This window comes from Gracilinanus agilis, chromosome 5, assembly GCF_016433145.1.
Source record: "Gracilinanus agilis isolate LMUSP501 chromosome 5, AgileGrace, whole genome shotgun sequence".
Lineage (NCBI taxonomy): Eukaryota > Metazoa > Chordata > Mammalia > Didelphimorphia > Didelphidae > Gracilinanus > Gracilinanus agilis.
The window spans coordinates 307,520,153-307,547,279 of record NC_058134.1 but is presented as its reverse complement, the minus strand read 5'-3'; the positions used below and the strand labels follow the sequence as shown (position 1 = coordinate 307,547,279).

The 27,127-nt window shown below is 50.2% G+C and overlaps 1 protein-coding gene across 1 annotated transcript in view; it reads right to left on the bottom strand.

Annotated features, from left to right (window-relative positions):
• Positions 1-26,692, bottom strand: part of SULT4A1 (sulfotransferase family 4A member 1) — a 34,908-nt gene extending 8,216 nt beyond the window's left edge. Inside the window, exons 1-2 of the mRNA XM_044678627.1 lie at positions 26,524-26,692; positions 1,128-1,258 (exon numbers count right to left, since the gene is read on the bottom strand). Coding sequence (XP_044534562.1) covers positions 1,128-1,258; positions 26,524-26,692 — 300 coding nt within the window. The remainder of the gene's footprint in view (positions 1-1,127; positions 1,259-26,523) is intronic.
• Between the last annotated feature and the right edge of the window lie 435 nt (positions 26,693-27,127).

Sequence of the window (27,127 nt, the reverse complement as noted above, 5' to 3'; positions counted from 1 at the left end):
AGCGGGTGCCAAATGAGTGTTGGCGGATGGGTTTGTGCGGCATCAATCTGAATACCACCTAGAATCCACACCGCCAATGACGAGGCCTCCCCGAGCCCTTCGCTTGTACCTCCCGGATACGGTTCGGTTCCGTTCACAAAGCATTTATCACGCTCCGGCCTTTGAAGCCCGTGAATGGGGAGCTCTATGAGGGCGCTTGGTGGGAGTCGTGAAAGGACAGCTTTTACTCTGTCGGGGCCCCCGAGGCCGAGGAGTCCCGACCGGAACCCGAGCAGCCAGGCACCGGCACCCTCCGGAGCGGCCCATCCCACGTCAGCTCCGCTCGCAGCTTCGGAAGCTTTTTTATGTTTTCTGTTTCGTGAAATAGCTCTCGAAGGGCGTTTTTCAGGCACGAACATTTATCCCTGAATATTACTCAGCATTTCTAGGGCCGTTCTAGTTTCTACATCGGCACAGCTTTGGGGCTGGGGTCAGGGACCAGCAATCAGGATGATAACCAGCATTTAATTGCTCTCATAGCATTTAAATCATCATAATAGGGGTTTGTGTGAGCTTGAAGCTTCCACACCCCTCTGTGTGTCCTCCCAACAGCCCTAAGTCTGCGGGAAGCGCCACCAGCCTCGCCCTCCCATGGTGCAGAGGAGAAACCAAGGGGCAGGGCAGGAGGGGCCCCGGCTACCAAGGGGCAGGGCAGGAGGGGCCCCGGCTACCAAGGGGCAGGGCAGGAGGGGGCCCTCTTAACTCCAGGTCTGCTGCTCTCTGCTGCCCCCTGAGACGCTGTATAAACCCGGCACCCAGAGCAGGAGCGTGGCGCAGCGGGTCATCACCGAATGTTTCTTTTCCTTTTTCTTTTTCAACTCTTGCCTTCTCTTGTGGAATCAATACTAAGTATCAGGGCCAAGGCACAAGAGCCGCAAGGGCTAGGCTTTGGGGGTTAAGTGGCTTGCCCAGGGTCACAGAGTTAGGAAGATGCCAGATTTGAACCCAGGACCTCCCCTGTCCAGATCTGACTCTATCCGCTGTGCCACCCAGTCGCCCCTTCATGTTTCCTCCGCCGAAGGCTCCCTCAGTTGAACCGAAGCAGACTATGCCTGAGATTGAGGGGCAGACGGCGGGCAGCCGGTCACCTTGATGATGTCCAGCCCTGGCTGAGGGTACTCCAGGACAGGAAGCTGTTCGTCGATGTTCATTAAGCCGATTTCATCAGGGTCGGCCCCCTGACTCACCAGGTAGACCACTTCCTGGAGTAAGCCTGTGCCTGGAAAAGAAAAGGAAGGAATGAGCCACCCAATGTGCCTGCAGTAGAGGGACAGAGGCCAGGGATTGTCCCCGGAGCCCACCCCGTCCTGTGAAGTAAATCCTCACCTTTTGTCTGTTTAGCAGAGGAGGTCAAAGGAAGAGACTGTCCCAGGGACACACGTCCAGGAAGGAGCAAAGGGAGGACTTGAACCTGCGTCTTCTGACTTCATCTGGGGTCCCTGAACGCATCCCCCCTCATTCTGTCCTAAGCAAGCACCCCGCCTCAAGCCCCTGGCCGTCCCAGGATCCGCACAAGGGGCCTGAGTGGATTCAGATCCAGAGTCCAAACCCTCAAAGCTTTGCCGGGTTGGGCTTGTAGCCCAAGAAAATGGGTTCGACTTAGTGGGCTCAATACACGGAAGCTAGGCTTCGCGCCCTCCCTCCCCTGTCCCAGGCGCTGGCTCACATGGCCCAGGGAGAAGTGGGTCTTTGGGGCATCTGGCCCTCCTTCCTCTTCCCTATGAGGCCACGTCCCCCGGCCGGAGCATCTCCTCATCTTCCCGGGATGCCGGGGCCATCTCCTCTTTGCTCTTTAGAAATCCGGGCCTTTAAGCTAGAGTTTGAACGCTATTGTAGCCCCGTTCTGCTCAGACAAGGGCTGCACCCCAATTCTGCTCCCCCCCCACCCCGGCATGGGTCCTCCCCTTGTGAAGAACAACCTGCTGTTCGCTACCATCCTGGCAAGGTGCTGCTGTTCTCCATCGGAACCGTTTCCTTCCCCTCTCAAGGGCAGCTCCTACATCTTTGTTTCTCTTCACTAGAGAAGGAGAGTGGACCAGACCTACCTGCTCACGTCCGGCGGTCAAGGCTTTTCACAATCTGGCCCCAGCGTCTCTCCTGAACCTCCCCAGACCACAGCCGGTCTCCTCCTCACTGGCCCTCTCCTTCCTGCTCTGGCTCCTGCCCACTCTCTTCCCTCTAGTCTGAATTGCTTTCCCCTCCCCGCTTCCTGTCCAAATCCTAACCATCCACAAGGCCCATCTCAAGCCTCACCCCCCGTCCCACCCCCAGGAAGCTGCCCCGTCTGTTGCAGCCCGAGAATCCCAGAATCAGAGGGACCTCGTCCCTGGGCCGCTCCAACGCTTCCCTGAGAAGATAAGCCTTCTCCGACCTCCCCGGCGTTGACCCGCAGGGAGCATGGGCTGGCCCGTGTTCTGGGCCCACCCGTGCTCCCTGCTGGGTGCTCAGAACTCATGGCCTATCAGAGCAGCCCATTCCGCTTTGGGTCGGCGGTATTTGGGGAAAGCTCTTTGCTTCTGCTGAGCCCACACTGTGTGCAGGCAACGTCCCTCTCCACCCTGGAACCATCGTGTGGGGCCAGACGGCGACCCGCCGGTCCCCTTCCCACATCCATTACGCCCCTCCCTGGCCTCTCTCAGGTTTCGTGGCATCTGCCCCTCCTCGGCTTCACGGGAAACCAGCCGGCCCTCTCCACGCTCTCCATCTTCTGGCCTTGGCCACCCTCGTGTCTGGGATAGCTAAACCCTTCCCGGCTCACTTTGCAAGGCTTTCCAGGCCATGTTCTGTGATCCTCGCAGGCTCCATCCAAGCCTCGGACAACAAGATGGCGCCAGGAATCCAGAGGACTTGATAAGGGATGGGAGGAAGGACAGGGAAGGCTCCAAGGACCCAACGAGGCCACCACCGCAAACATGGAGCTCGCTCGATCGCCGAAGCCTCGTCGGCTCCTGTCTCTGGAGGGTCTCGTGCCTTTTCTCCTTCCCCGTTTCCTCCCTCCCCCCTGCGTCATCAGCACCCCCTGAGGTTTATGATCGATTTTCAGGTTGGAGATGAGCAGCTCAAGGACCAGCGCTTAACACAGAGCCTGGCAAAGGAGGCTCCCAATAATGGCTGGCTGCCTGGCCGACTGGCCACCTAGACGGCCCTCACTGAGCACAAGCCCTGTTTTAGGCTCTCGGGGGCTGTGTGAGCGGAAGAGGACTTGCCCCGGCCTCTGGGGGGAGGGACAGACAGGAGGCAAAGCACCTGGAGGGAAGGCCTCCAGGTTATCCAGGCCACGTTCTCACCCCTTCACAACCTCCCTGATGCCCATCATGGGAAGCTGAACTCTCGTGCATCTCCTCCAAGAAGCCCTCCCTCTTGCCAACAGCTTTCTCTCTCACAGGCCACACAGCTCTCGGTTTGCCCCCCTTTCCTGGCCGCTCGTCTCGTTAGAGCTTTCTGGGCTTTTGTCTTCTCCCCCTACTAGACCGTGAGCTCTATGAGTGCAGGGACCACCTCCAATCTAGACTCCAGACGTCCTCTAGAACTAAGCAGAGTGCTCTAGACACAGCACATGACTGGCGAGTCATTTCTTAGATCCAACCTTAGCTTCGACCCTTCTGGGATGGGGCACAAAGGTGGTTGGGGAGGTGGCGTGGAAAAGTAAAAAGCGAGTGCCAAAGTTGGAGCCGGAGTACCTGGGCCTAAATTCAGGCTTCTCCACTGTGTGACCTTTGCTTCACTTCGCTGGGCCTCGGTCTCCCCATCTCTAAAATGGGAGAATTGCATAAGCTGACCTCTAAGACCCCAGCCAACTCTTCATCTATGATTGAAGCAAGCCACAGTTCATCATGGTGGTCACGGTGAGGAAGAGGGGACAGAGGCACAATTTTTTTAAGCAACACTCTGCATGAGGAGTCGATTAAAGCTCTAGGAAACTGAGGCAAGAAGACACTTACAGCTAGGAAAATAGCGTGGGCAAAGGCTCAAAGGCAGAGTTCCAGCCCCTCTAGTTTTTCTTGGGAGGCCTTGCCTGTGTGGTCTGTTAATCATCTACAAAAAAGCACCACCCAGAAATGTCGTTCTCCAAAAGGTCCTTCCCAGGCTCTCTCTCTTTCTCTGGTACCTGTTTTATTTTTAGTGCTGACTTCCTCCACAGGCTAATGAGCCAGAGGAATATTTTGGAACAGTAAATTCTCTGATGGACCTTAGCCACTGCATGTCATCCTCATGAAATATTAAAGGCAGAAAAAGCAATGCAGGGAGGGAGACTTTTATTACAAGGAAATGCATGGCTGCAGCAATTCCTGTCTAGGCTCCGGAGGAGACACGGCAGCCTGGGGGCCTTTCTCCCTGAGCCATGGCATCATGGGACTTCAGAGCTGGAGGAGACCATCGGAGTCATCCATTGGTCCAATGGTCCCAATTGCCGTCCCATACAAGGATCTCTGCTCTAACCTCCTCAACGGGTGGCCATCCGGGCTCTTCATTGACCCTGTAGTGACTGCAGAGAGATCATTTGTTACCCAGTGAGGCAGCCGACTTCATCGGCTCATGCCTTTTCTTCCTCATCACGTCCACTGGGCTCCTCTGAAACCTCACAGTGGAAGGATCGGACTAGCCCTTCATTTACTCCAAGCTAGCAACGCTGTCCTCACCCAAGTCTTCTCTTCTCCAGGCCAAACCTCGTGGGTCAAGGTTTCCAATGCCCTTCCGTTAAGTCTCTTTCCCTTGGATGCTCCCCAGGCTGTTGAGGCCCTTCTAAATGCAGCAGGAGTTGGGCTGGAGTATCCTGCAGGGATCATGTACCCCTGGATGAGTCTGTAGGACCCATCCGATGGAGCATGCAGTCTCCCTGGCTGCTTCTGGGGACTCGTGCTCAACACTAAAGGACTTGGTGCTTTGGGATGACTCAGCAATTCCTAGATTCCCACAATGGCAGCATCCCCAGGGGAGGGGATGCCTCAAAAGAAGATTGATTGGGCCGGGAAGTCATCCACTGGGCAGACTCTAAAGGGAAAGACAAGTTCCACTCCCACTCTTTTCTTCCTCTCTCCAGAACACATAACATAGAACTCCCTCTCTCTCTCTTTCCTTCCCTCTCTCTGTCTCTTACTCTCTCTCTGTCTTTCCCTCTCTCCCTCCTTCCCTCTCTCTGTCTCTCTCTGTCTCTGCGTCTCTGTGTCTCTGTTTCTGTCTGTCTGTCTGTCTGTCTGTCTGTCTCTCTCTCTCTCTCTCTTTCCTTCCCTCTCTCTATCTCTGACTCTCTCTCTCTTTCCCTCTCTCCCTCCTTCCTTCCCTCTCTCTGTCTCTCTCTCTTTCCCTTCTTCTCTCCCTCTCCTTTTGTCTTTCATCTCTCTTTGCCTCTGCCTCTGTCTCTGTCTGTCTTATTGTGTGGAGGAGGGGGAGGGGGAGGGATTCCTCTGCCCTCATATCTGTGGAGTCTGTGCCCAGCTCAGTGAGGCTGAGTGGTCATCTCCAAGCTCTGGCTGCCTTGCCCCAAACAAAGGGCACCCGGCATCAAGTTTCCTTCTTTGAAGGTGACCTCCTGAATGTGAGGTTTGGCCTCCTGGATCGGTGCCAGTCGCCCTGGAGCGATGACAGTTTCTCAAAGAAGAGGATGAGTGCTGCCATGAGGATGAGTCCGGTCCCTGCCCTGGCTCTTCAGAAGGGGCAGAATTTGTGGAATTGTCTAGCTAGTGTAGATTTGTAGAACAAAGGGAAAGAGAAATGCTTGCTCAGCAGTCCAGTAAACGGTCTAGGTTTGAATGGTTAAGTAGCAACGGCCCAGCAAGCAGAATGGGAATTCTGGATTACCAGCCCATGGTTTAAGTCTCTGGCAGTGGGTGTCTGGGAGTCTGGCAGTTGGCATTTTTGCGTGAAGAAAGGAAATCATTGCCCCATATAGCCTTGACTTAAGTCAAACCTAAACTTGGTTCAAAGTAACTTTGCCCAGGGCTTTGGCATGGGGATCTGAAGAGCATTTGACTCCCACTATGGGGCCAGGCTTCCCAAGGAGCAAACTCAGTCTGCAGGAGCCTGGAGTGTCCCCGTAAAGGATAGGGCAGGCTTCCGAGCCCCAGTGTTGACACTGTGTTGAGCTCCCAGAAAGGGAGGGAGCTCTGCAAGTTAATTGGAATTGGGCAGGAGGAAAAGGGACTGGGCATCTCTAGAGTGTTTACCATGTGCCCACCCCAGTGCTAAGCATTTCTTAGAGATAGTTCATTTGAACCCTGTTGCTATCTCCATTTTATAGTTAAGGAAACTGAGGCAAATGGAGGTTAACTTGCTGTTCCCTGTACAGGACATTCTGACATCCTCCTTCCTCAGTGCACAATCTGTCTTCCTTTCCTGGTGAGAGCATGAATTTAGGGTTAGGGTTAGGGTTAGGGTTAGAGTCTGGAACCACAGCTTAGATCAGTGATGGTGAACCTTTTAGGCACGGAGTGCCATGCCCTGCGCCCCTCAGACTAAATGCCATGCCCCATCCACAGACCCAGTGATGCCCCCCTTACCCTAGACAGGGGAGGGAGAAATAGAGGGGAGTGGCTCGAGCTCTCTGCTCAGGGGAGAGAATAAGCACTTCCATTGGGCTGCTGGGCAGAGGGGCAGGGAGCCATGGTGGAGAGGGGGAGGGGAGCAGCTCCACCTGAGTCCCTCCGACTTTCTAGTAACTAACTCTGGCGGGGGACAGCGCATGTGCCCATAGAGAGGTCTTTACATGCCATCTTTGGCACGCATGCCATAGGTTCCCCATCATAGTCCTGGATAATTGACTTAAGTCAGAAGGGACCTTGGAGGTTGGAGAGTCCATCCTTCTGCTTTAGCATGAAGGGAAACTGAAGCCCAGAGAGGTTAAGTAATTCCCATGTTGTAGCTAACATGGCTGGTGTGTGAGGCAAGATTTGAATCCAGGGCTGCTCGCCTCCAAGTCTCATGTGCCTTCCACTCTGCCAACCTGCCTCCCTTCCTTTAAGAGTCTAGAGAGCAGGGAAATACCCTTCCAGTCAAGTCTGGTAACTGCTCTCTGTTGAAGCTCACAGTACATTCCAAGAACAGAATACTGCACAGCTAATACATACCCACACCCCACCCTCTGTGCTCACTGCCCTGTGCTGGGGGTGGGGGCTGATGAGATGGGGACTCCTTCCCCATCCCGGCAGAGAGGAGCTGTCCCAGCCCTGGCACCTCCTGGTCCCTTCCCTGGCTACTGTTGCCTATGAACTAGGGAAGTAGTAAGGGGGGCTCTGCTGTTAAGGAAGTGCTTTGGGATCTGGGGCAGAGTCCTTTGATTTACTCTGATGGATCATCCTTGAATGCCTTCAGAAAAATAATGACAAGCCTGCACACTTACCAGGGCGTTCTGCTCATTCACAAAGGTTTCGGGCATCACTGAGGCTTCCTGATGAGGCTTGTAACTGGAGCGTGAGTTCCAAAAATCTGCCTCAGGACAGGAAGCCTTGCAGCTGGTGTCCTCTAGGCCTTAAGCCCTTTTAAGCAGCAGCTCCATCCACTGCCTTCACGCTTGTGGTCACTGAGGCCATTCTCGATGACAGCCACGATCCCAGTCTTCCCTCCTTCCTCCTCCATGATCAAGCTGCAGCAGTCACAGCCCTTACCACGTGGTCCTCTCCTTGTACCTAAAGGCACGCTCAGCTCTCCTTAATTCTAAGAAAGAAAGGCCACATCTTGGATCCTTCTGCTCTTCCCAGATGCCATTCCAACTTTCTCTTTATTACTAAATTTCTTGAAAAAAAAAATGTCTACCAGATCAAGTCCCTGTCACTGCTGTGGCCAGGCGCACGGGCGCCAGTGGGCTCAGGCAGACGAGAGAGTTCTTAAGCAAACAAGGGGGACAGGGGACCCCAAAAGAGAAAGCGTGTCCCTTCAGAGACGTAAAATCGAAAAGCTTTTGCACCGGTGAAATAAATGCGTCTGGATCTCCTCATCCCTGAGATGTCTTATTCCTCTCCCTTCCTCGTCCCTTGGAAAAACACCGACACCACTCAGGGTCCACTTCTTTCCTCTCATTCCGAACGAAAACCTCCGTCTGCAAACTGGTTCCTGGCCTCGTCACTCGACGGAAACTGCCCCTTCCCAAACGGCCAGTGACCAATCTAATCTGTGCCAAACCCTTTGGCCTCTTCTCACCCCTCGCCCTCCTCGACCTCTTGGAAGCATTTGGCGCTGTTGACCACCTTCTGCTCCTGGATATGCTCTCCTCTCTGGGTGTCGGGATGCCGCTTCCTTCTCCTTCTCCTCCCTCTGGTGTGATCCATCCTGGTGCAAAGGAGGAGGGGCCTTGGGAAGGCGCCTGGACCACGAGGGGCCCTTCCCGGTGGGTCACGTGGGACGTGTGCCATATGGCCTCCCTGGTCCCAATGCACCACGCCGAGGGTTGATGAGCTGATTTCTGGCCATGAGTCACGAAGGGGCTGCTGCTGTGGAGCAGTGAGTCTTCTGGCAGACTGCTGAGGAGATTCAGCGAATCGATTAGACAAGCCTCGCCCAGCAGTGAGAGTGGGGAGCGGAGTCTGCCCCAATATTTGTTTTTTAACCCTTGTACTTCGGTGTATTGTCTCATAGGTGGAAGAGTGGTAAGGGTGGGCAATGGGGGTCAAGTGACTTGCCCAGGGTCACACAGCTGGGAAGGGTCTGAGGCCAGATTTGAATGTAGGACCTCCCGTCTCTAGGCCTGGCTCTCCATCCACTGAGCTACCCAGCTGCCCCTGAATAATATCATTTATTTATTTGCTTTTAAACCTTCATCTTCCGTCTTGGAGTCATTACTGTGTATTGGCTCCAAGGCAGAAGAGCGGTCAGGGTGGGCCATGGGGGTCAAGTGACTTGCCCAGGGTCACCCAGCGAGGAAGTGTCTGAGGCCAGATTTGAACCCAGGACCTCCCGTCTCTAGGCCTGGCTCTCAATCCACTGAGCTCCCCAGCTGCCCCCCCCCGAATATTTGTTTTGTATTCATTCTGCACACACTTAGTCAGTCTGGGTTTAGAGCTGTACATGTTGTCTCCTCTGACACTCTCTTACCTCCCTGCCACTGGAACTTGAGAGCTGCACTTGGGTCCCCGGTGCCTAGCGCACAGAAGGCACTCAATCATGCTCAGTAACTTGGTTCTGTTTCTTATTCACACTAACCGCCCCACCTGCTGCCACTGAAGTCCTCAAAGGCGTCCTGATCCCCAGATTCGGACCTCACCTTCCTGGGCCTCTCTTCAGCCTTGATACTCTCCCCCCGCCTTGGCCCTTCCTTGGCTTCAGAGACATCCCACTCTCTGGCATGTGCCCTCTCCTCTCTCTCCTCTGCTCCCTTCTCTCCTCTTCCAGACCCCTTCATGTGAGTGTCTGCCTAGGATCTGCCTTTGACCCTCTTCACTTCCTTCTCTAAACTCTCTCCTGCGGTAGCCTGACCTGCTCCCACAAAACCAGTCGTCACTTTAGTGCAGGTGACTCGAGACTCTGTCTCCAGGCCTGACCTCCTCTCTGAGCATTTTTTCCAAAAACATTAGGACGTAGAGTATACAAGTCCGATTATCCCTATTTTGTAGGAGAGAAAATGGAATCCAGTAGAATATAAGCTTAAAAACCCTCTTCCCTTCTGTCTTAGAATCATACTAAATATCAATTCCAAAGAAAAGAGCAGAAAGGGCTATGCAGGTGGAGTTACGTGACTTACCTAAGGTCACACAGCTAGGAAGTTTCTGGGGCCAGACAAACGTTAATGGAATTGACTGAAGCTCTGAAAGGGAAAGTGCTTCTCAGTCATGTAGAGATGGTCACTCACCCCTAGAGATTCTGACCAGCGTGTCGACGTCCCTCTCCTACCAACAACCACCTCCTCCAAGGTAATGATAATGAAATGCCAGCTTGGATGGAGTCCAGGTCACAAATGCTTCAAGAAGTCAGCAAGGACTCGAAGGCTGTCCCCCATGCTCCAGATTCATGGGGACACCACCATGTTCCACGTGTGACCAAAGGGCTATTTTCAATGTGAAGACCCAGGAGGAAAAGGAGAAGGAACCTTGGGGCTATGGTGGAATGTTGGAGGGTGGTTAAAAAGGGAAAGCAGAGGAGGAGGGTCCTCGAATACAAGAAAGGCCTCCTAAGTATTGGCCTTTAAACTAAGGGGAGAAGGAAATTTGGGGCTCCAAGAGGCAAATATAAAAAAGAAATGCACCAGGTTTAAGGAACAGCCATGCAAAGGCAGGGAGGTGGGAGATGGAGTGGGTACAAGAAAGAAAAGTGGGCCAGTGGGCTGAACGGTAGAGCACAGGATGAAAATAACATAGAATATGCCTTCGAGGAGCAGAAATAGCCTGGAAAGATTGTGAAAGGCTTTAAATGCCAAACAAAGAAGAGTTTATATTTTTCTTCTAGAGAGACCAGGGAATCCATGAAGCTTTTTAAGTGGAAAAGTGGCCTGATGAAAACTGTGCCTTAAGAGTGTCCCTTTAACATGGGAACAAAGTAGGTGCCCACTGATTAGGGAATACATAAAAGCAGTGAATGTGTTATAAGAAATAATGGACATGATGAATGGAAAAACTTATATGGACTGGTGCAAAAGGAAGCAACCAGAGCCCGGAAATTGGTCTACCCAATGACCAAGTTGACCCCCAAGAAGAGAAAGGAGAAAGCACCCCCCCTGCCCCTTTGGAGAGGGTGGGACTAAGGCTGTGGACCACGGCAACATCATGGGGACTTTTGATTTGGTGGTCAGTTTTGCTATGGCGTTTTTTAAAACTCTCTTTTATTCTTTGCCATAAGGAATGGCTTTCTGGTAAGGGAAGGCTGAAAGGCTATATTGAGAAATGTGGGTGATAGAAAAAGAAAACAATCAATACAAATCCATTTTCCAAAAGAATTTCCTTTTGTTAACAGTGAGAAAGATGGACTGGAGAGGGGAGAGACGAAGCAAAGAGGCCAATGGGAAGGCTAGTGTCATAAGCAGACAAGAGGGGATGAGGGTCTGCATCCGGGGGCTTGTGCTGTGAGTACAGAGAAAGGGGCATATGGGGGAGATGTTGGGAAAGCAGAATCAGAGCGGACACAACCAGCTGGCTCTAGAAATGAGGGAGAGGGAAGGTTCAAGGTCAGCTCCAGGGTTGGGAACCTAGAAGGATGGTGGTAGCCTGAGCAGAAGGAAGGGAGGTGGGAGGAAGTTGGGGGGTGGAGAGATAATAAGCACAGGGAAGAGACTGACATGTGCAGGGTTCTAAGAGCAAAGCATCCAAGCTGAAAAGAATAAGGTGCTCCGGAAATGGGGAAGACATGCCTTTCCTTCTCTTTTTCCACCTCCTCATTCGGGAGAGACATCGGAGCCTGCTCCTGAGCCAGGGCAAAGCCATACAGTAGATGTAGCTCTTGCTCCCCCTGCTTCCTGAAATGTCCTTCTACTCCGGCTGCTCGAGAGTCCCTTAGAAGCATGTCAGATACCACCTTTGGAAATCCAGGTTCCAGGTTGCCCCCTGAATCGACCTGGTGAAAAGTGAGCCGTGCTGGGGAGTCAGGAAACCTGAGCTTCAGCGCCTGCTCGCTCCCTGAGGGACCTTGGACAGCTCTTCTCTGAGCTTCCTCCCCTAGACTAGGAGTGCACTGGACGAGAAGATGGCCAAGCTCCGCTCCCATGACCCTCCTGGCCCTAGTAGTCCTCTCGACCCCAAGTCAACGATTTCATGACTTTCTCATTGTGCCAGACTCTCCACTCCCAGGAAGGTCCAAGCAAGCATGGGCATCCTCTGGGAGGAAGCAAATGGAGAAAACCAAAAATAACTCTGAAGAAAACCCATAAAAAACCCAGCGTGCCCATCACCTCCCCTTAATGGCCTGTTTCTAGGCAGGCATGTCGATAGCAGGCCTGCAGCCACAGAGAGGACATCAAGACAGCAATAAATGAGGTTAGCATCTCTGTGGAAGGCTGAAAGATGGACTCTTCTATGTGGCAGGCGGTGGCCAGACCTACTCTTCACAGGCTGAGGACCCTTAAAGCCCCTTCCCCTGCTTTCTCACTTAGCCCTGCCTCCTTGGCCCCCCGATATTCCATTATGGGCCATAAATGTGATGTTCCTTATTTCATTTTTGCCTCTGAATCCCCAGGACTTAGCATAGTCCTCCAGCCTCGGAGGTGCCTATATCAGAAATGATTCCTGGGTTGATTATAATAAGCGTTGTGACCATGGGCAGAACACATCTCTCTGCTCCTTAGTTTTCTCACCTATAAAATGGAGGCAGATTTTTATCTTCGACCCTTTCCCCTGAGGTTATAAGGACCAAATGAGATCTTGTGTGTTAATGCTTGACGTACCTCGAGCCATTACACTGAGGCTCCCTGGCACTGGCGCTCACAGAAGGAGCCTCCTGTAGAAGCCTGAGCTGATTGATGGCCTGGGGTCCCAGAACCACTGTGGGACCTTTCTTTAGCAGTCCTAGAAAGTGAGCTAAAACACCTTCCCTCACCCCAGAGCCACCTCCTTCCTCTCCCTGCAGCCAAGATATTCAGTCTCTGAGCATTAAAAACTAAAGTAGGAGGGGCAGCTCAGTGGAGTGAGAGTCAGGCCTAGAGACCGGAGGTCCTGGGTTCAAATCCGGCCTCAGCCACTTCCCAGCTGTGTGACCCTGGGCAAGTCACTTGACCCCCATTGCCACCCTTACCACTCTTCTGCCTTGGAGCCAATACACAGTATTGACTCCAAGACAGAAGGTAAAGGTTTAAAAAAAAACAAAAAACTAAAGTAGGAGGGCATCTGGGTGACTCAGTGGATGCAGAACTAGGACTAGAGACAGGAGGTCCTGGGTTCAAATCTGGTCTCAGACACTTCCCAGCTGTATGACCCTGGGCAAGTCACTTAACCCCCATTGCCTAGCCCTTACCACTCTTCTGCCTTGGAGCCAATACACAGTATTGATTCTAAGAGGGAAGGTAAGGGTTTAAAAACAAACAAACAAAGTAGCCCCGGAGCCACTACAGCTTCTCTGGCACAGAATGATTTGTCAGCCCAGCAACTGTCCCTTGATTTGATCCTAGCCTTGGAGTACAGGCTGGCTAAGCCCCAGGACCACGTGCCCGACATGTGGTTGTCCACCTTTTGCTCAAAGACCTCCTGAGGCCACCCACCGAACTTAAGGACAGCTCCCAACTCCTGAGACCAAATACTCCACTCTGAAACTTAAAGGATCAGAGATTTAGAGCTAGAAGAGAACTTCGTGTTAATGGAATCCAACCTCCTTGTTGTACAGATGAGGAGAGGGAGGGCCAAGAGGGGAAATGACTTGCCCCAGGTAGCGAGTAGCAGAGATCGCATTTGACTTTAAATTCTGGTTCTCCAAGTCAGTGTTTCCCTGCCTCCATTTGGTTATATTTATTCCCCCCAAAAGTCAATGAGAATGAAATGTCTGTGCCACTCCTGCCCGGAGTGCCCACTCCTCTCATCTTTACCTACCTAGATCTCGCCCTCTGCTCTTCAGCTCTCAGCTCCTACACCAAGCGGGCCATGAAGTCATTCCAGAGTGCTGAAAGCCATCTGCTTCTGCAGGGAACCCCTACAGTCCAAGGCAAAAGCCCTTTGCCCTGTGCTTGTTATCTCCATGGGGGTAAATGGAATTAGCTCCAGCCCATTCATAGTCAAAACTCTACTTAGCCGAGGCACCTCCCCCAGGGGAGGGGAGACGAGTTACCCACCCGTGACCCACCCGTGACAATTCAGGTCAAATTAAGAACTGGGACGGCCCTTGGGGCAGGCCAAAGCAGTGTAGAGGCTGCCGTTGGTCCCCTTGAATTAGAGGTGGCCCACGGGAAGTGAGGAGAGACACTGTCTCTTTAAATACGTGGGTTACAACCTGGTAAAAAGTTCTTGCTTTGAACTTGGTGCTGAAGGATCTCGGCTGAGACCTCAGGCTGCTTCCCCTCAGAATGGTCACGTGGGCAGGTTAGGCTGACTTCCTGGGCCTACCTGGGCCGCTTCCAAACTCTGCCTATCTGGTTGCTGGGCCTTGTGGCTTGTAGCCTCATTTATTTAGTCTTAACCTTCTCTCTCTTGTCCAGGCCTCTGCAGGCCTGGACTAGCCTCTCCCTCTCTATTTACCTACCTTTTACCTTCCTGATTGTAAATAAACTACGTTAAACCGGATCCTGACTTGGGTCTGATTTAATTACGGAATCAACCTGAATGGTTGATTCCTGGCGGCCACACTTTAAATATATATCTATAAAATACCTAAAATCTCCCTCTTACACATCAAACTCCATATTATCGTTTACCCCTGCAGCCCATCCCTCCCCCATACTTCCCCGTTTCTGGGATGACACCGTCAGCCTTCCAGTAACTCAAGGTCAAAACTTTGGAATCATCCCCAAATCTAAGCATTGCCCCAGCTTGCTGACCTCAGCGTCTCTCACGTCCAGTTCCTTCTGGTCACTCCCAGGGCCACCATTCTACCTCGGGTCCAACGACCAGCACCTGAATTGCTTAAGCAGACTCCGGATTGGTCATCCTGCCTCCCCTCGCCAATCTCCCCTTCCCATCGCTGCGGAGTTGGTGTCCCCAAAGCACGGGACCCCATAAAGACATCTCGGCCACCCCCCTTGCCATTAGGGTCAGTGACAAACGCCTCTCTCCGGCACTTAAAGCCTTCCAGAGCCAGCCTTTCCTTCCAGGCTGCCTTCCCAGGACTCATGAATTCCCAGCATTCGGGAGTTGGCGACAGACACACCTCCAACCAGAGACCATCTGGTCCAGCCCTTCTGAAAAAGGGATTTGGTTTGCAAAGGATTTTCCTCCCAAGATCCTATTGGGTAGGTAAGGCAGGTGCAATAGATGAGGAAACCGAGGCTTCTAGAATCAAGAAGGGCCCTGGCCAAGGATGCCCACGTAGGAAAAGGTCAAATCCAGAATTCCGAGCGAGGCTCTGGGCCGGGCTAGCTCGTGCTTTGTGAAGCCTGCCAAGATGCCGATTCCAGCCCCGCCGCCGTGGACAGAAGAATGGCTGGAGCTGGGGAGGAAGCAAGGGTGCCCGGCTGAATGCCCTCTGTGGGCCAGCATGGCCACAGTTGTTTCCCGATGGGCCTGAAGATACCTCGGCCGCCGATGTCCCAAGCCATCCCTCAGTGGCTCTTTCGGCGGAGTCTGAGCCGGCTCCAGCTCCTGCCCCCATCCTCGCCAGGCAGAGGCTGCTTCCGGCGGGGCTGAGGTTAAATTCCCTTCAGAATCCAGCCACTCCCAAGACCCTTGGCAAGGGCTTGCTATTTGGGTTGTTGTCGGGAGCTATTAAGAGAAATTAGAATAATAAATGGCGACTTCCGTATTTTTTGGAGCCTGTGAGCTGACCAGCGGCTTCCAGTCTGTTTCATTCTTTGTGTCCGAAGCCCCCCCAGGCCACGTAGATGAGTCTCTGGTTCTCTATAGCTTGTGCAACCAGCGGCCACTCTGGGATCTTGGCCCGGCTCACCGCCTTGGCACGAGGGTGGTACCCAAGAAGCTGCATTTTATGTCCAGCCGGACTTGGCGATTGCCTAGATCATCTCCAGCATCCTTCCCAGCTCTGGAAGCCCAGAGTCCGTGATTGCACGAATCTAAAACAGCTTACACAGGTGGGGAAACGTGAGCCAGGGGCTAAGAGAGGTCCATCGGGCCCTTCTGGCTGACCTCCCTCCCCAGCAGGAGCCATCTGAACCCTCCTGGGCGTTCAAGCTACAACTGCCGCACAGACGCCAAAATGATCTTTAAATATATATTTCTTTTTTAAAAACCCCTTACCAGGGGGCAGCTGGTAGCTCAGTGGAGTGAGAGTCAGGCCTAGAGACAGGAGGTCCTAGGTTCAAATCCGGCCTCAGCCACTTCCCAGCTGTGTGACCCTGGGCAAGTCACTTGACCCCCATTGCTCACCCTTACCACTCTTCCACCTATGAGACAATACACCGAAGTACAAGGGTTTAAAAAAAACAAAACAAAAAAAACCCTTACCATCTGACTTAGAATTGACACGAGTATGGGTTCCAAAGCAGAAGGATAAGAGCTAAGCAACGGGACTTAAGTGACTTGCCCAAGGTCACCCAGCTAGGAAGTGTCTGAGGTAGATTTGAACCCAGGACCTCCCGTCTCTGGGTCTGACTCTCCATCCCCCGAGCCGCCCAGCTGCCCCCTGGAAGATTTCTGCTCAGGCACTGGTCGGTCTCGGTGTCCTCGCGCTTTGAGATGGGGAGGTTCTGGCCCCGGGTGTGCGGCGCCCAGAGGAGCTCTGTCACTCCTCTCCTTGGCTATGGCGAGCGGCTGAGGGTCTGAAAGCTGCCAAGAACGCCGGGGCCGCCGCCGGACATACGCCATAGAATTCCATGATGGCTCCATCCCTGTGGAAGGCCAGCACGGACACGTCGCCAGGCGCTGGAGCAGCTTCTGCCCCGGCCTGAGCAGGCGGCTGGCCCGCAGGAGTCGTTTTTTGTGCTGGGTCCTGGGTTCGAGGGCGCCAGGCGAGGACGAAGCAGTCCCTGCCCTCCGGAAGCGCACGGAGAGGTCTATGGAAAGAGGCGGCCGATTCCGAGAGGCGAGTCTCTGGCCGGGAGGGCCCGCAGCGGAGCGATGGGGAGAGGCTTCCCACGGAGGACGAGGAGCTTGAGCTGGGGTTGGGAGGGATCCTTAAGAGGCAGAGGCCAGGAGAAAGTGGGTGCCGGCGGGGGACAGGGGCAGCAAATGCTCGGAAGTGGGAGATGGAGAGCCGTGTATGAGGGACGGCCGGAAGGCGGTGGGGCAGGATGGCTCCATCTAATGAGGGCTGGGAAGGTCAGGCTGGCCGAGGCTGGCCGAGGTGGCGAGAGGAGGGACTACACTGAAATGAGGCCTGGAGACAGTCGCCCTTCTAGGCCGGGTCCTCTTCGGGTGTCTGGGGCTCCACGGGGCTCCTGGATTTGGGGTCCTTGTCTGAGCGGGGTCCCGCTCTCCGAGTGGGCTCAGCAGGAAGAGGGGAGCCCCTGGCAGGGAGAAAGGCTTGAGCAGGAGGGCGCCTCGCCCCCTCCAGGGGCCCGACTTCCATGGCTGCCGCCCTGCAGATCGCCGCAGCAAATCCATCTGGACGTCGCGGGGAGGCTCGCTCCCAAGAGAGAAGCGTGGCAGGGCGGTCCTTTGGAGCCACCTTGCTGGCTAGCTAAGAGGAGCCGAGCGCGCTTCGGTCAGATGGCAGCGATGGGGGAGCAGCCTCGCCGAGGCCCACGAAGGCCCAGAGATCCATGGCTGCCGCCCGGGGGCGGAAGATGGCCGAGGCTGCGCCGCAAGAGCAGAGGCCGTCCCGATTCCAGGAAGGAGACAGGAAACGTTTTGTCTAACCGAGGCAGAGAGCGGGGGAGCCCATGGGGACCAGGCGGTCAGAAGGAAGGGGAAGGACCTTACCCGAAGGCAGCAGAGCGGTCATGGATGGAGCCCTGGACCTGGAGTGAGGAACAAGGGTTCAAATCCGGCCTCGGACTTTACTGACCAAATCACCCTGGGCAAGTCACTTCCCTCCCGTCTCTTATTTTCCTCTTACGTAAAATGGGGCTAAGAATAGTACCTGTCTCCCAGGTTACTGTGAAGATAGCGTGAGATGACGTTTGCAGGCCTCATCGCATTCTATAAATGCCAGCTGCTGTTATTAAATAGGGCTCGGGAGCTTTTAAAATATTTGGATAACAGAACTTTAGCCTGCTTCGATTTCTTTTAATCCTGTGTATTTTATTTTGTCTTTGAAAATGCAATTCTGAGAAAGGTTGCACGGCTTTGCCAGACTTTCCAAGGGCCTTACAAAGCTAGGAACCCCGGAGGTACCGGAAGGGGCTTTCGAGGCCAATTCATTGAACATCTTCATTTTACAGATAAGGAGACTGGATTTGCCCAACGTCGAAGCTCTTGGCTGAGGCGGTGGGGTCAGGGGCTGCCGCCGGAGATGTGAAGGGGATGAGAAGGTTTGGAAGAGCCACTGTGGAGTGACGTGACTGGGGAGGTGCGGCAGGGTTGCCTAGAGGCAGTGAGGGTCCAGTCGTGTACCATAAAGCCGTAGTGGACCCAGTCAGAACAGTGGCAAGATCTCCTCCATCTTGGTTCAGAAAAACAGGTGAAGGCAACGAATGAGGAGAGTGATCCAAAGCTGAGTCTTGGCTAGGGGGGACTCAAGAGAGGAGGACAAAGTAGAGCTGAACTGGTTCACCAATGGGTCAAGAGCTATACGGATAATGGGAGGTGATCCCAGAAGGAAAGCACTAGCAGGAAAGGACCCAGGAAAACTGAGAAAGATCTCTTGCAGAAAGTGGAATTTGATCCTCACAATGCTTTATTATCCCCATTTTACAAATGAGAAAAATGAGGCAGTCAGAGGTTAAATGACTTGCCTAGGGTCACACAGCAAGTATGTATCTGATGCTGGATTTGAACTCAGGTCTGCCTGACTCTATGTCTAGACCTCTATATAATATGTCACTATTTAATAGAACCCTCATGATGTGCCTTGACTGAGCATAGAGTGTAGGACTTCAATTATTATAGAAGCTGTTGTCAATCCTTGCTGTATAGTTGTTACAGTCATGTCTGACTCTTCATTTGGGGTTTTTCTTGGCAAAGATACTGGAGGAGTCAGTCCTTCTCCAACTCATTTTAGAGATGAGAAAACTGAGGACAACAGGGTGAAGTGACTTGCCCAGGGTCACCCAGATAGGAGGTGTCTGGGGCCAGATTTGAACTCAGGAAGATTCATCTTCCTGATTCCCCGCCCAGTGCTCTACCTTATCTACTGTGCCACCTACAAATTAAAAGCTGAGCAATATGGGGAAGAGATCAGCTCTGGGAAGGATCTCAGAACCTAATTAGACTGTTAGAGCTGGGGACACCCTTGGAAAGGAAGCAATCATTTATGATGTACCTACTGTGTACCCGTTACTGTGCTAAGCACTTTACAAATTGATCGAATTTGATCTTCACAACAATTCTGGAACATAGGTGTTATTAAAGGGAAGGAAAAGCATTTACAGGGCACCTACTATGTGCCAGACACGGGGCCAACCACTTTACAAGTATTATCTGCATTACATATCTCATTTGATCCCCACAACAACCCTGCCTGATCTTACATTTAAATTCAGGACTTTCTGCCTCCAGACCCAGTACTCTATCCATTGCACCACCTGGCTTTCTCAGAACATAGAATACAGAACCGGAATGGGACTATAGAGATCATCTAACCCTCCTCCTCTTGCAAACGAAGAAACAGAGACCCAGGGAGATTGAGGCTTGACTGATTTCACATTGATAATTAAATGGCAGAAGCAAGATGGAAACCCAGGTCTCCTGTCTCCCACCCCAGCAGTTTTTCTACCACCACTGATGAGCTGATTACTGTGGGGACACATAGACCACAACTGAAGGGGAAACGACAAAAATCCACTATTTGAAAAAAAACCTGTTGGGAAAATTGGAAAACAGTATGGGAGAGATGAGGTCTAGATCAACATCTCACATCCTACACCAAGATAAATTCAGAATGGGTAAATGACAAATGACATGACTATAAAGAAGGAAACTATAAGTAAATTAGGCAAACACAGAATAGTATACTTGTCAGATCTCTGGGAAAGGAAAGATTTTAAAACCAAGAAAGAGTTAGAAAAAAATTACAAAATGTAAAATAAATAATTTTGACTACATTAAACGAAAAAGGTTTTGTACAGACAAAACCAATGCTACCAAAATTAGAAGGGAAGCAACAAATTGGGAAAAAATCTTTATAACAAAAAACTCTGACAAAAGTCTATTTACTCAAATATATAAAGAGCTAAATCAATTCTACAAAAAATCAAATCATTCCCCAATTGATAAATGGGCACAGGACATGGAAAGGAAATGTTCAGTTATAGAAATCAAAACGATCAATAGGCACATGAAAAAGTGTTCTAAATCTCTTATAATTAGAGAAATGCAAATCAGCTGAAGGGGAAACAGAAAACATTCATCTGTACATCAAATATGTATTATATACTCACTCTGGGCAAGGTCTTGGGCACTGCATATGATAGATAACTAAGATATATAACCCTCCATTTGCTTTTCTATGAAACTCTAAAATCCAGTGGTATTTTACTTAATTCAATTCAAATACATTTTATTTGATTCAACAAACATTTATTAAATATCTACTGTATACAGAGGGTATTCTTATTCATTGTCTAGTCAATTCTGCCTATCCACTATTTATGTGCTTATGAACCAGGTAATATGATTTTGGAAAGGAAAGGCTGTTCTAATGTGTCTTTGTTTTACCCACAATGCTTTGTAGAGTCCTTCTCAAAAATTTACATTTCTCAGAGCTTTCAGATTTACAAAGGGCTTTCCCCCACAGCAGTCTTAGGAGGTAGGTCATTTTAGGATTACTCTACTTAACAAATATAGGAGCAAATGTAAGCTCACCAGGTGAGGAGACTAGCCCGGGGTCACATAACTAGGAATCACAGAAGCAGGATTGAGATAAAAGTCCCTCCTGATGCCAAGTCAATGATCCTCCTACTAGTCTATGATTACTCTCAAAAAGACTTGTTAGCACCAACTGGGGCTCATTAGACCTGATTGGTGAAGCAGGCTTGAAAAGCAGGAAGCTCTCAACAGAATCTGAACAACCGAGTATCTTTCATCATGATTTTTTCTCCCTCATCTTCCCCTTCAATTGGATTGTTTCTTGTCGGGTCCCTTGAACCCAGCCTAGAAAATTAATTGACACTCCTTTGAGTGATTTCTCTAGGTCCTTTTCCTTCTCACCAAGTGTATCCTGGAGCTAACTTGGAAAAGTTGATTGTTAAATTTTAAGTGTGAGCATCTATTCCTCATAAATTAGCAAATGCTATAAACTGAAGCTTGACTTGCTGCTTTGTTGATTATCTAGACTTAATAAAGTCTATTATAATTGTCTTTAAGTCTATTATAATAATGCAGATTAAACTTTAAAGGGTATCATGCCTTTCAGAGTTATTAAACCATTTATCAGCATACCCTAGTTTCTTGCTCACTATATGGACTGAACTCCATGAAGGATCCCAGCTTGGACCAGAGGAAGGTCACTCCCTCCTTCCAACAGCCTGTCTCAGTAAAGAGGATTTTGGTTTTGGAGCCCTGGGTTTCAGGTCCTACTCTGACACTCCTTGGCTCTGTGACTCTGAGCAGGTCATTTAACTCCATTTGCCTTCAGTTTCCTCATCTATAAAATCAGGAAAATAATCCTCACCCTCTCTACTTCCTGAGACTGCTGTGGGAAAAAGAGTCAATATTCTAGCCCTAAATAAAAAGTGTTCCTTCCTCTACTACCTGTTTGCTTCCCAACCAGGCTCCCCTTCTCATCAATATCACCAGTGAACTTCCTGGCTAGACTCTCCCTAGACCTCAGAATGCTCTGGCACCAGGAACAACCAGCACCAGGGACAGAGCTATGGATGGTGGATTGTCTAAATAGCCTTCTTCTCCCAGAGGATGATGGATTTGATGAAGACATGACCTTCAGGAAACCCCACAAATGCCAACTTTCAAGTAACTTCAGGAAAATTTTCCTGTGAGAAATGCCCAAAGCAGACTTGCATGCCCCTTCCCCAATAGCTTCTGGCCTCCTCTTCTTTCCAAAGAGTCATTCCACAAAACTCAGGGAATGCAAATATTTCAGAACTGGAAAGATCAAGTTTTAGCCCTAAGTCATTAAACACCCCAAAGCTACATCTAAATGTTTCAGCTCGCTCCCATCTCCAATCTGTCCTTCATATGCTAGAATAATCTGACTAACGGGTAGATCCCTCCTCTGCTTGAGGTCTTTTGAGGGCTCCCTATTTCCCACCTAGTAAAGTTCTACATAGGCATTCATGAGCCTTCACAATCTCTCATGATCCACTTCTCCAACCTTCTCATAACATTTCATTCATGCAATCTATGTTCAACCAAGCTAGAGAACTCTCTGTCCTCTGCATCCTTTGTACCCACTCCTGCCTCTGTGCATCAGTTTATACCCTATACACAGAGTGTCCTTCCTTCCACTGCCATTCCTTTCAAGTCCAACTTAAATACCATCTCTTCCAGGAAGCTTTCTTAGATCCACCATAGAAGCCATCAACTTCCCCATTAGATCTCTCCTGAGCTTTTGTTTTGCTATTCTCTTATCCACTTGTCTATCAGCAAAGAATCTGAAATACAGCATTGGGTTTTAATTCTGAAGACCTGATTTATGTCCTAGTTCTGCACTTTACTGCCTCTGTGACTTTTGCTCTCTGGACTTCAACTGAATCATTTGTGAAACCAAAAACACGAATATAAGTGGTCATTATTTTATTCTTTAGACTTGCCCAGTTTGGACATTCTGTGTCCCCGTTGATAAATGGTCCAAGGATATTAAGTCATTTTTCAGAAGAAGAAATCAAAGCTAGCAACAGTTACATGAATAAAAGCTCTAAATCACTGCTGATTAGAGAAATGCAAATTAAGACAACTCTGAAGTACTACCATACACCTATCAAATTGGCTGACCTGGCATAATACAAAATGACAAATGCTGGAGGGGATGTGGATAAACAGACACACTAATGCACTTTTGAAGGAGTTGTGAACTAGTCCAAGTATTCTGGTAAAAAGTTGGAACTATACCCAGAAAGCTATAAACTGTGCAGGCCCTCTGACCCAACAACACCACTCGTAAGTCTGTATTCCAAAGAGATTTTTAAAGGTTCTATATGTAAAAAATAGCATCTTTTTCTAGTGGCAAACAATTGGAGCCTGATTACTCCATCAACTGGGTAATGAGTGAACAAGTTGTGGTATATGTTGTAATGGAATACTATTGTGCTATAAGAAATGACAAGGATGGTGGTTCAAGAAGAAAGCTGGGATGATTTATAAGAACTGATGTAAAGTGAAATACGCAGAACCAGGAGAACACTACACAGTAACAGCAATATTTTAAGGATGATTAAATGTGAAAGACTTAGTTGCTCCAATTAAGACAATGATCCAAGACAATTCCAAAGGCCCCATTCCACATCCAGAAAGAGGACTAATGAACTCTGAATGTAAGTTGGAGCATACTTTTAATTTTTTTCTTTATTTTGGGGGGACTTTTTGTCTGTTTTCTTTCATAACACGGCTTATATGGAAATGTGTTTTGGATGACTTCATATAAATAATTGATACTAAATTTCTTGCCTTTTCAAGAAGTGGAATGGTGGGAGAGAGGGAGAAAATTTGGAATTGAAAAAACTTTTTAAAGAATTGTTTAAAAACATTTTACTTGTAGTGGAAAATACTTAATGAAAGTAATAAAAATATATAACATTTGAAAAACAAGGAGTCAGTCCATGTCAGTGGATTCCTGAATTTGGATGGAAAAATGACATCTTTATTTTCACTGAGCTCTAACTGAAATTAGTCATTCTCTTCAAGTATTTAAAAACATTGTCCTAGGGGGCAGCTGGGTAGCTCAGTGGATTGAGAGCCAGGCCTAGAGACGGGAGGTCTTAGGTTCAAATCTGGCCTCAGACACTTCCCAGCTGTGTGACCCTGGGCAAGTCACTTGACCCCCATTGCCTACCCTTACCATTCTTCTGCCTTGGAGCCAATACACAGTATTGACTCCAAGACGGAAGGTAAGGGTTTAAAAACAAAAACAAAAAAACATTGTCCTAGGAGGGGAGGAAAGAATTTGGAACTCAAAATTTTGAGAAACTAATGTTCAAATTGTTATTACATCTAATTAGAGAAAAATAAAATATGTTAAATTTTTAAAAGAAAAAAATTCTAAGAAATTTCTCCAAAGGAATTATGAAGAAAATAGGGTTTAAAACACTTGAACAGGAGTAAAAACCCTCCCCAACCCTTTGGGTGGGCCCTCCTCTCCCCATAGGATTTTCAAAAGGACATCACCAAGACACAAGATAGGGAGATGTAGAGAGGGGATTATTTGTGTCACTGGGGTGAGGCTCCCACATGGATGAGAACACAGAAATACTGAAGAATCAAAAGCAGTTGGTATTCAAAATACCCAAATCTCTGAGGAACCCGACTATGTTTAACTTTCTTGGAAGGTGATGAAGACCTTGGAGGGAAGTGAGAAGGACCCAATAACTTTTTTTTAATCCAGTAATCTGAAGAAAACATGAGGCTTATGTGCAATCCCATTATAGAGTACAGACGAATTGTGCATTCTCTAGATCTGCTCTATAGGAAGGACACAGAGCCTTGGTCCTTGGAGATCACCAAAGAGAATCTTGAAAAAAAAAGTAGACAAAAAAATCCTCCAAAAGTAGAATTGTCAGGAGCAATATAGGGTAGGAGCACAGAGTCCAGCACAAGACCCCTTAGGCATCCCTGAACTTTTCATTCATGCATTTGGCATTAAGCATCTATTGTGTGTAGAGCCCTGAAGATGTAGAGGCTGGGGAAGATGCAAAGTTTAGGGAACACGGGTTCTATGTACTTGGTGGAGCTGGCCTAGGTCTAATAAGAGGAGAGGACTCCCACCTAATAATTCTAATGCACTTCCTATCCAGAAAAGCATATTAAACAGAGGCAAATCCAATGTCAGGTGAAGTTGGAGGGGAATTCACAGAGCACTTCTAGGCATAATGTTGCCTTTAACCTACCTGACAGCAGAAATAGCAGCCCTGATGATCTCCTGGGATTCTTTCCAGCTCTGTTATTCTCATGATGTATGTCCTTTCTCTCCAACTACATTATAAGCCCCTCGGGGGCACAAAGTAGATCTTATATTTCAGAGAAACATACAGTCAGATTTGAGAGCATAAAACCCATCCCTCTCATTTTACAGAAAAAGAAATTGAGATCCAAAGAGGAGACTTCCCTAGTGTCATAGCTAATTAGTGACAGAGGCCATCCTAGAACCTAAGTCTTTTCCCATTATGTCTCCCTGATTTTTTCTCTTCTATTCCCAGGAATACAATTCACATAGTAAGTACTTCCAATATAGTGGTTGATGAAGATGGATGATTCTACCATATTTTTAACTAGACCATTTCCTCTGAAGGCTCCCAAAGCTATTTGCAGACAAACAGCTTTCCCCTCTCTGGTATAGGTGGAGGTCAAGTCGAAACAGAGGTTAAATTAGTTGTCCAAGGTCACACAATAAATCAGGGATAGAACTGGTTCCCTTGATTCTGAGACAGTCTGGGGTCATCACATCTCCCTCTTTACGAGTCCCTGGAAAGCACCAGTTGAAGAGAGTCCTGGAGTTACCCAGGTAGCTTTAATTGATACAGAACTCTGAGATTACTGAACCACCCAAGGCATAAGTACATCCTGGCCAATTTTTAACCTGTCAGGTCGAACCTTCCTGTTAATAAAATGAATCGTGTTAGAAAAGGAAGAGACACTAGAGATCATCTAATCTAACATCCTAATTTTAGGTGGCTGTATGGGCGCAGAGATGTGTAGTGACTCACCTGAAGTCACACAGCAAGGGAACAGCAAAAGCATGACTAAAAACACAGATCTCCCGACTTCCAACCCAGCACTCATAGAATGTTGATGCTAGAAAAGAACCTGCAAAGGGTCAGTCCCCTCATTTTTTTCCTAAACCCTTCCCTTCCCTTCTGTCTTGGAGTCAATACAGTGTATTGGCTCCAAGACAGAAGAGTGGTAAGGGTAGGTAATGGGGGTCAAGTGACTTGCCCAGGGTCACACAGCTGGGAAGTGTCTAAGGCTAGATTTGAAGTCCCCTCATTTTAAAGAACTGAGGTTTTGTTGCACAGGATAGCCAAGCCACATTCAGAATGTCTGCCCAACCCTGCTTAGGTCGAGCTGGATTTGCGCTTTGGGAAGGCCTGACATCAAGTACCAGAAAGCCATTTCTGTTGAATCCTGGCCTGAGAAAGAGGAAAGCCAAGTCTGGAATATAGCTATTCCAAGCCCTGCAACCTGAGCGTCTCTCCCCTGCACCCACAACTCAGAAACCTGGAGCCTGCCAGGATCTTGGGTCATCCGAGGCACCTGTTAAATGTATGCCTCCTCCCCCCACCATCCCAAATTTTGCACATACACACACACATGCACACCATTCCTTTCTACCAACATCCTGGCCACAGGAAGCACCTGTGGTCTGAAGTCAAAACCTAGATTCAAATCCTGGCAAAGGCTCTTGTTTTCTCTGTGGCCTTAGGCAGCCCCTTACCCTCTCTGGGCCTCAGTACCCCAGGCCCTTTTCAGAACAAGGACTCGGACTAGCTGGACCCTAAGATTCCTTTCGATTTTAAAGCCGTGATCCCACTTCTCCCGGAGCCAGGAGCCAAGCTTGTCTCCCACCTGCTGCCCTGCCCCACCCCACCCCCAGCCTCCCCAACCTTCCCCCACTCCCTCTGGCCCCACCCCAGGCTGGGGCCAGACAAGTCCTCCTACAGCCCCCATCCTCCCTGTCCGAAAGAGGACCTGGGGAAAGGGGAGGGGGACCCCTCTGGACACAGATGTCCCCACAGAGGCCGGATGAGGGAAGGAGTGAGGCTCCCACCTGACTTAGGGTAGGTCACGATCCAGACGTCGCTGTCCCTCACGGGGAAATTGGAGATCTCCTCCATCTTCCCCCTGCAGAAGGGCGGCAGCCGGACCCCGTGGTGCTCAAAGTATTTGCTCTCGAACTCGCCTGGGGTGCTCGGGGTCTCCGCCTCGCTCTCCGCCATCCTGCCCCAATGCCTCCTTCCTGGCTGCGACTCCTGCAGCTTCGGCTGGAAGGACGGAGCTGGCCTGGCCCCTGGCCCTTAACCCCCGATTCTCCTCTCTCCTCCGGCAGCTGCTGCGGCGGAAAGAAAGCAGGGAGGATGCCGCTGTCCTTGGTCCTGCCGATCTGGTCCCCGGTCCTCCTTGCTCCCAGGAGGCCAGCCTCTGCCTCCTGCAGATGGATGGAGGCGAAGATGCTGCACTGATCCAGAGGAAGTCGCTGTCCTTGGTCCTGGGTCCCTGGCCCCCTGGTCTTCCTCGTGCCGCCTGCGGCTGCCTGAAACCCTGACAGGATGCTCAGCTGGTCCCCAGGCCCCCTCCCTCCCACCCTCCCCCGTGCGTCCTCCCCCAGCGAAGTCTGGACGCTCCGGGAGACAGACAGACAGACAGACGCGCAG